The sequence below is a fragment of the Eurypyga helias genome, unplaced genomic scaffold (genome assembly GCF_000690775.1).
Source record: "Eurypyga helias isolate BGI_N326 unplaced genomic scaffold, ASM69077v1 scaffold12526, whole genome shotgun sequence".
Taxonomy (NCBI): domain Eukaryota; kingdom Metazoa; phylum Chordata; class Aves; order Eurypygiformes; family Eurypygidae; genus Eurypyga; species Eurypyga helias.
The window spans coordinates 15,417-25,036 of NW_010254746.1; the positions used below are offsets into that span (position 1 = coordinate 15,417).

Genomic DNA, 9,620 nt, shown 5'->3' on the forward strand with positions numbered 1-9,620 from the left:
TGTTACATGGGTTTATATTCATTTTGAGCTTGTGAGGAAAACTTGGCAGACCTGAGGGCTAGAGACAGTGAACATGAAAACGTAGATTCCAGGGAAGTTGATGGCAGTAGGCCAAGCGACTCCAGTTTGCTTTGGGTGAATGGATTTTTTTTTTTTTTTAAGCTTTGCAAGTAGACTTCGTGTGCTGTGCTGCTGAATTACCTTTAGGATGTATATTTTCTATCCACATGCTTTCCAAAAACCTTTTATTGTGTCGGATATCCATTACATTTAATGTATTACATGTGGGCCACACAAATAGACTTCCCCCCCTCTCCCTTTAAATAATACTTAAGACTTTGACTTTGGGAGCATGTCTGAAATGCTCAGTCACAATGAAAGCGTGGATTCCATGGAAGTTGATGGCAGTAGGCCAGTCACAAAGGTGACCAAATAAACTCAGAAATGATGTGTATGTGGAAGAGGGGCAAGCAGCTTCTTGCAGAAGCTGAATGCTGAAAGTGTCATGCTTACATCTGTTCTCTATAGTTCTCGGACTAATTTGGGTCTAACCAGGATTTTGCTGCATGATTTGTAATCTAACAATTAATCAAGAACAAAGAAAACAAATGAGGACACAAGAAAGTTCTCAGGCTTTTTATAAACTTGACATTTAATGCTGATTTCATTAATCTTCTGGAAAGTTTCATTAAACAATCCCTGCCTAGGGTGATTAATATGCCTGTTCAGATATTTGAATATGTACATTCAGTCCAGTTGCTCTGCACAGGAATATATAATTGTACTCTGTGTGGGATATCATATTTGGTTTTGCTGAAATCCTGTTTTCCCATTCTCCTTTGTTGCTGGCTTTTTTTCCTTTTTGATCTTGCTGTTCCTTGCACAGATTTTACATCCTAATTTTACAGTTTCTGCAGTCATCCTTCAGCACGCTGTTTTTTCTAGACTGGCTTGCAGCACACCAGAAATGAGTAGACCTACTGTCAGCTTAGAGATTACCAAACACGGGTAAATTTTGCTTTGTACATCACAGTGGTAAAAGATCTGCAGAACTATGAGACTCCTCTATGCTGGCAGTAATCTAGACATTTAAGATGGAGTTTTCTAACAAAAAGTAATAAGAACTCAAGAGATGTCACACTTAATAACCTTTTATGTATAATTATTGTATAAGGTATTTTCTGTACATCAGGTTTTAAGCTAAAGGGTTAAGGTTTAATATATAAAGAAGGGTTTATGCATGTATGTAAATACCATTTGTTTTGTTGAACTTTTTCTTTCTTCAAAGATTATACGTAATGCATCTGCTTTTTTATACACGCTTTGTAGTTACTACCATGTCTAAAGTAAGAGGTGGGAAGATCATGTTTCAGACGTCTGTGGCAATTACTTTGAAATGTTTTTTTTTGGTTTTGGTAGACTGCTTGCCAGCATTAGTTCCCAGGGCAACTGGAGAACCCAAATCTGTTGCTAAAATAAGTCATGCTGCTTGTTTGTTTTGGTCTCAACTTCAGCTGTGGGTCATTCTCATGTACTTGTTTGTGCTACATTTTATCTCCGAGTATGCGCGAGTGTAAATTTCATGCTTTTGATGTGCTGTTTCTGCTGTTTCCCTGTGTTTGCTGTCTGTTTTGTCCCCTTTCTTTCTTTCCATTACTTCTTGTCTCGCCGAGGTGATTTCAGCAGAAGGGTATAGCAGACTGTCAGTGCAATCTTGGACTAGAACGTTTAAGAGTTCTAAACAAAGTTGGTTTAAAGTTTAAATATTACCAGTTTGCTGTGTATTGAGCTTCTGGTTGTATTCAGACACAGGTATACTCTTTCCTCCTCTCTCTCACATTGGTTTTTTACTGTCTCCTTATATTTCACAGATAAACCTGAAAACTGGGATGTATGGTATGAAAGCAAATTTGATGACTGTGATAAAGAAGCTTGTCTGTCCTTCTCAAAAGAGATTCTTTGTGCTCGTGTCACTGTGGACCACAATTATTATGCTATTTGTCAGAACCTTTTATCAAGACATGCCACATGGCGTGGCACTTCTGGAGGACTACTTCATGACCCCCCAGCTGAAATTGCCAAAGACGGCCGACTGGAGGCCTTGCTGGATGAGTGTGCCAACCCAAAGAAGCGATACGGCAGATTCCAAGCTGCGAAGGAACTGCGTGAATACCTTGCACAACTGAGTAACAATGTGAGGTAGTCCACAGTGAAAATTTCTCTGACACTGGCTAAAACACTATTGCAAAGACACGTAGAAAATGAAGTTTTGAACTTATGTACTAAAAAGAGAAAATAAAAAAAAAAAACTAGTTTATCAGTTTTTTAAATACCATAAAAATATAATTTTATGGGGTTTAATGTTCCTTTGCAAACAGACAAGGTACTTACTGAATTAAAACTTGAGCTACTATTGACTGTCCTCCCTATCAATTTAAAAGGGAGTAGGTCAAAAAAGACTGTGATAGCTTAATTGACAGCTTGTGTGTCAAAGGGTACTTTACATAAAACTGCATTAGTGTCACAGGTTTGTGAAGCTGATGTTCTTACTTGGAAAGTCAAGTTACACTGACGGCCTGTTTTAAAGGCCTTTTTCCTGACAGCATTGTCTCATTTTTGTGTTTGTTTAAACACCTTGAAGTGGCATTTATATCCAGGTAAATCTAGCTGTCTGCATTGTTTCAGATTTAAGGGGCTTTCATGTTAACGCTGTGCAGTACATTCCTACTGTGAGTGCAGGATTCCCACATTTACTGTCTAATTTTAGGGGGCTTTACACTGTATTTTACTATGCTTAGGCCTTGTGTATTTTTTTTTAAGATTGTCATAAACTCAATTGTCATTTGAACAAACATTCATTTGATGTCTTTTGTACTTCTGCCATTGGAAATATCACTTAATGTAATTATTGTACAAAACTTTTACTCTTCATGCCAGTATATACACACGACTGTTTGACAGGAGGTCATGGTATGAGCAAACTCTTATTGTTAACAGAGATAACTTGAGAATTGGAGAGACACTACAATAAGAAGATCTGTATTAATTTAAATTGGGGATAGGAGTTGACTAAAACAATTCACTAGTCCAGTGTAGTTAAGCATAAACCAAAGAAAATGGTTTTGTTTATTAGTTTCTAAACTAAACAAAGCATTCTAAAGAAAAAATGCTATACTGTAGTGAAGCTAATAATTCTCAAAACTCAAATTTCAGTGGTCCTTGGTTACTCTTTGAAGAGCTTCTAAAGCTATGTTCTCATGCTACAAGAAAACCCCAATTTGAATAATAAGGTCTAGAAAGTTAGCCATTTGTTTTACATCATTCCCAATTCTATTGAATTTGAGTGTAATGGAGTTTACTGAATCCTTTGGATTGCCAGCTGAATTCATTAACCTGTATTCATGCTAGACACTTTTTCTTGAACCAAGTTTGACTATTCCCAGTGCAGTTAAAATTGACTTGTTGAGACTCGTGTGAATCTGGAGCTGTTCTCATAAATTACAGTTCTTATAAAACCCTCAGTTACTGCTACACGAACTTACTTCAAAGCTTGCTTTTTTATTTTTTTATTTTTTTTTTACAATTACTGTAATACTTTATTTTCCTGAAGCGTTATTCATACAAAGATACTGTTAGGAAAAGTACGCGTATTGCTTCTTGTAACAGTAATGGAGGAAACTAGTATTTCTTAAATGCGTGTATAAACCAGTATTTCACCCAAGCTAAAAAGCATTCTGAGCAGGGTGGTATGTGCCGCTTGGAAGAGTGAAGTTAGCACCCCTCTCCTACTGCCTCAGGAGACTGGTGGAAACCGGTGCTTTACCAGGTGGCTGCAAGTGCAGGGGGGGAAAAGGGCAGCCTCGCTGACTGGGCCTTGTTCTCACAGCTCGGAAAACAGAGGCGTCTAAAGATGCAGAGTGCTCTTTGGTTCCCTAGATGACTATATTAAGGGTATGTTAGAATTCGAAATTCTCCCTGTAAGTCATCTTTGTCTGTGTAGTCCTAATTTGCTCCCAATCCCTTGTCTTGTTCTGAAGCTAGAATGCCCAACTCAGCTTTTAATTTCCATTTCTCCCCTCCCCTCATTTGCAAATGGTTTTACGTGGTTTTACCTGGTTTTACCGTGGTTTGGCACAAGCTGTCAGAGAAGTTTCATGTTATTTTTCATCACAAAATCCACTTATTTGAAGCAAATGGACTAACCCTCAGACTAGGTAATACTGCCCTACCATGGAAGCCTTGACTTATCACTAAAGTTGTTTTTTAAACATCTACCACATTTCCCACTGAGCGAGTGGAGTGTGATTGTTGGGGTTGTAAAAGAAACAAACACTGCCAGTTTCTGGTTGCTACTCGAGGCGGTTCTGTAACTGTCAGAATGTCCTATCAGATTTGGTTTGGGGTTTAGCTCCCTCAGAAATAAGTTACTCAAGCCGACTAAAACAGGAATTTGGAACTTTAAAAAAAGAAAAAAAAAAGAAAAAAAAAGAAACACTGAACACTACAGGGAAAACATTGTGGAGAGCAATAAATCTTGTTCCGTTTGCACCTATCAGATATTTATTGTACAATAACAATTTATATTTTTAGTCGTTGCCCATTATTACTGATGAACACGGTGAAATATTTTTGAATGAGACGTTTGGGGTTTGTATGTGCATTACAATTGTCCTTTTGTACTGTAAGTTACTGTTTGATTGGGATATTTTATCAAAACTGTCTCCCTGTGCCTTTATATTACAAGAAAGTTGTTTCTGCAACTTCTAATGATATTAATAAAGAATACTTTAAGAACCTCATTTTGGGTACTTATTTTCGGATCAGTCAGTCTTTTAAGACTGGATTAGCCTGGGATGCATTAAAATATACGCAGAACTCGTTTTCAGTGTTGCAGAATGCATCATCCTCGAAAGTGACAGATAAGAACTTCCCCCCGCCCCTCCTTCTTTCCGGTAGACTGATCCAAAGTGTGAATGATCCATCAGGCATGCTTTTGTTTGGGAGATGATCGTAAGTGGGACTCAGTTCTTAAAAACAACTTGATTGAGCCGTATCTTTCTGTTCTAAACTGAGAAAAAAAATACTTTCAAGTTAAACAGGTTGGTATCTTCTCCATTTATTGTTTGAGAAACTTATTTTTCCGTGGATTTAGAGCCATTATATTGCTCGTACCGCTGTCTCTTCTAGCAGTTAATGTAATATAAATGCATAATGACTTTCGATGATTGTCCTTTCCTCTGGATTTTTCAGCGAGCACTTGTGTTTGAAACTAAGCCCTGCAGTTACACTGGAGCGTATATTCCCTTCTGACTTTCTGAGCCTGTGTAAATAATAGGAACAACTTGTCTCAAAAACTCTTGGGTTTTTAATTTGTTTTAGTCGCCCTCCTGCTGCCCTGGCTCACGGCTCCGGGAGCTGCAAGCATGCCGGATGAAAGCTGTGAACATTGCAGCGCGCCTCAGAAGTCAAGATTGTTGTGATCTTAAGAAGAAACTGTCGTGAATAAGTGCTGCATCTTTTCTTTCGACAGTTTCCAGGATGTAGCATAGGCTGCTTGCCTTGAACTTGGAGACATGGTGTACCTGGTACTTTCTTACCAGCTGCTTTCTCATTGTGAGCCACTCTCTGATGAGACACTTGAAACTTTGTGTGCTACCCTGATTTACCAGGAAGACCGGGTTAAATGTAATTTTCTTTACATTTATTAGGGTGGAGACCTTGGCTGCCTTTAAATGGCACTTCAATGTTTGGGTCTCTACAGTCAGTCTCATGTTTTTGTAGAAACCAGCAGTGGTGCTTTCATGGATTCCTCGTTTTCCATTACATGTCTGTATTCAGTACTAACTTCTAAGATCTCTTGTCGCTTATCTATGTTGTTTGGAACCTGGGACTTGGAGATTAGGATAGCTTGGACTCTGAAAACTCTGAAATGGATGTGTAGCAGAGAAATGTTCCATTAGGGAAGTGTATTTCTCAGTTTGAAGATTGGGTGTGCAGCCTACTTAAACCACCTTTGCAGTTCCGTTATGTCAGTCCTCCCAAGCCTTTAAAAATCCAGTCCATCAAATGGAAACTTCGTTAGCCTAGGTTTCACCTACTTTTTTTGCTGAAGTTGCAATACAGAGACCTGCTAATTTATTAGATAGCCTTTATCTGACTAGTTCACTCATTATTAACATCACTGTTACTTCTACTTTGAACATCTGCCATTTTTTTGTTTTCTTTTTCCTTACTTTCGGATCACGTTCAAAGACGTGCAGCTAGCTTAAACAGACCTTTATCTCCTCGTTTCATTTAGGGTGTTTTAAAGAAATTTTTCCTGTGCTGATTTGTCACTTTTTTGTGATGCTCCGGATCTGACAAGTGTTGGTTTGCCTGCGGTACTTTGAGGCATCAAACTTGTTTTCTGTTTCATACTGAGTTTTATGAACACGTTTCGCTATACTTCCAGGCAGAAGCCTTTGGTAGTTGACTTGTGCTGTACGCTACCCTAACGAGCTTTCGCTAGATGCAGAAAGGCCCCGTGGCTGCTGGATGTCTTTGTAGAGGCTGCATGTGCAGTTAGGACAGGGATGAGTCTGTTGTCTTGGCAGCGGAGGAGTCTGTGGTTGCCACGCTGGCAGTATGAGAATATACCTGGTTTGCGTGGTTCAAAGCGAGACAAATGTCAGGAGCAGTAGGAATGAACGTTTGCCATGAATACGGACGCGCGTGTTTGGGTCAGAGCAGGAGAGTTCTGACGTTCAGAAGAAAAATGTCTAAGGCCATTCTTGATGTTTGGTGGGTTAACTCCAGCCTTCTGAGGACAGAAATGTGAAAGCGGAATATACTTCAAAGCAAAGTAGACTGTTTAATACGCAGCTTGTGTTTGCACAGAAAAAAGAGCCTTTTTTTTTTTTAGGTCAGGGTTTCAAATAGCTTGTCTGTTAGTCAGAGGGTTTTAATACACATCTTCCCATTCTGGACATGATGCTTTTGTATATGTTTAACTTTTACTGCAGATTCCAGCTTTTGGTGTTATTAACGGAGGCTCAGCGCATCCATGTAATGTGCCCTTGGTAGAGCTGCAGATTCCCAAATGGCTGCCCGGTATCTTTTTCAGGCAATGGGGTTTTCAAAATGTAAAGCGTTTTTATTTTGTGCTTTTTTTCATCCAAAAATAGTTCTGAAACTCCTCACAATAGTTTAGCAGCTGACTTCCTTGCTGCCGACCATTAATGTAGTTTAATTTTGACCTGAAAGTTCTCATCCTCTTTGTTTTTTCAGGCTGGGATCGGAATGCCGGGTTGCCTGTAAATTCTGGCAATTCCCCGTGTGTAACTGTGTCAGCTGGACCTTCATAGATGCTTTTTCCCTGTTGTCTTATATTGTGGGGATTTTTTTGGCAGTTTCACACATGAAAATTTCTTCTTCCTGCTGCAAACTAACTTGCAGTCTCCCTGTGGGAAGAAGGGCCTACCTGCATCTGGGGGGGAGTACAAAGGAATAATGATCAGAATTCTGAGGAAATAAAAAATCAGGAGACTATGTTGAACTTGCTGACTTCAGTGCCCCAAAGTAGAAAATTAGTATACCAATAATGGGCCTAATTATTTCACTTCTTGTTAGAATGTTAAGAGGAGTTCTAGTTGTTTATTTAGATACTCATTTTAGAAGCGTTATGTTGAGATATCCGAGCTTAACATGCTCCCGCTTGCTTTCCTAAGGGTAGATTTAGAGCTCTGGCAGAAAGCAGATGTAGTTGTCAACAACTTGTAGGAATTGCTGTCTTTACGGGAGCTCGCTCTTGATCAACAGCCAGCACGCTGAGGGAACGAGCGGAGAGCCTTTGTCCAGTGGATGCACAAAGGTACATGCACATGGCAAAGCATACTTTGGATTTTCATTTCTTGAAACTCATCTCCGGCTCGTTACCTAGTTCTAATACAGACCATCATCCATATACTGAAAAAAAAGAGCGTAGATTTCTCTCTTGATTTGCGTGCTGTTTTGTAAAAGCTGTACGTGTGAACACCTGACTTCGTAAGGTTGCAGCTGTCACTGCGTCTGTTGTAGAGGAACGTCAGACTTGACCAAGGATGGAAAACCACGTTTCTTTCTCAGACTACAGCCTTACATTCTTTGGCTTACATGCTGTTGGTTGTGTTTGGTGGTGGTGGTGGTGACGTTTTGTTTAAAAACTTCCTGTTTACAAAGGAGGAGGACTTGACAGGGAAGATGAGCGCGTTAGTAGCCAGCCCTTCAGCTGCTCACCTTCCAGCCCTCTGCAGCGGCACACACTGGGGCAGTTCTCCCCAGGCTGCTTTGCAGATGGTCAGCTATTCCATTACAATATTTTACTGATTATTTTTCTAATTACCTGGAATACTGTAGGGTGTTTTATTTTTTTTTTCCCTGAAGGCATTATGCAAAACTTTATTATGTTTATGTTGTCTTGTTTTGGAAAACTGGTGTTAGAGACTCCTAGACGTTCTGTCAGTAATGTAAGAGAAGGATGCAGCTCTGACTTTTAGATACCTAGTGGTCCTCAACAGACCCTGCTGCAGGAATTCTGAAATGCACCCACAAGAACCCCATCTCTTGTCATTCAGTACATGCAAAACTGAACCAGGCTGTTTCTTTCAATGCCTGAATTTTGGGGGCATGAGCATATTCCAGTGTGTTGGAGCAGCAGTAACACACTCCACACCTGCCTAAGACTTAAACCTTGTGAAAAGGAGAAAATATATTCTTACAGATGACTTTTTGTTATATATTTTTTTTGTTCTGCATTATGCCATTCTTGCCCAGAGTTTATCAGATTACACTTCATGCGATGTACCTAATTATGCTGCCTTTATAGTGTCAAAATCTTGCAAAAGTCACTTTTTGGAAATGTATATTGGTGCTTTTTAAATTAGAATTTTGTAAATTTAATGTGATGTGTTTCCATAAATAAGCAGTAATGGCAGACATTTTTGCCAAGGATAACCACATTTTTGTATTATGAAAGTTTCTATACATCTTTTTCTGTATTTGGGCTAACAGTCTCTTTTGTACATTGAACTTTGGCTGCCCACCAAAAACATGGCTTGTGTCAGACTTGGCTTTACCCAGGAGGCACTCTTCGCTGGGTCTAAGTGATGTGTGGTAGGGATACACTTGTCCTGTCCTGGATGGAATAACACCTGCCCTTGGCCTCTAGTACTGCTCTTTATTAGATTACTGAAATTTCCTTATTATGCAAAAAAATAATCAAAGGAAAGGTTTACATTGCTTGGGTGCCATTGTGTTAGCCACAGTATGACGTGTATTGGTGTGAATTAGAAGTACCTGGGACTGCAAGCAATTGCTGCATTAGAAATTTCCGTAGATGCATTGCCATCAGTCTCGTTTTTAGCAAATCGTGAAATTTCACAAGGATGTTCATATGCTAGCTGATTGGGAGAGGTACCAGTTCACTGGCCTTAGACTACAACCAGAAATTAGAAATAGCAGTTTGAGGAGCGGAACAAAGAATGGCATCGCTGCATGGAAGAAGCAAGCCCAGGCTGGGTAAGTAAAGCACCATAAAGTGTGGTGGAATTTACCCAGTACACCGTTGTTTCTCACGGAAATAGAGAAATGCCGTGTCTCAGCAG

The 9,620-nt window shown here is 39.5% G+C and overlaps 1 protein-coding gene across 1 annotated transcript in view; it reads left to right on the forward strand.

The window, feature by feature from the left end:
- Nucleotides 1–2,215, forward strand: part of LOC104510762 (chromosome unknown open reading frame, human C3orf58) — a 3,107-nt gene extending 892 nt beyond the window's left edge. Inside the window, exon 2 of the mRNA XM_010153116.1 lies at nucleotides 1,872–2,215. Within this exon, the coding sequence (XP_010151418.1) occupies nucleotides 1,872–2,203 (332 nt within the window). The 3' untranslated portion in view covers nucleotides 2,204–2,215. The remainder of the gene's footprint in view (nucleotides 1–1,871) is intronic.
- The last annotated feature ends 7,405 nt before the right edge of the window (nucleotides 2,216–9,620 follow it).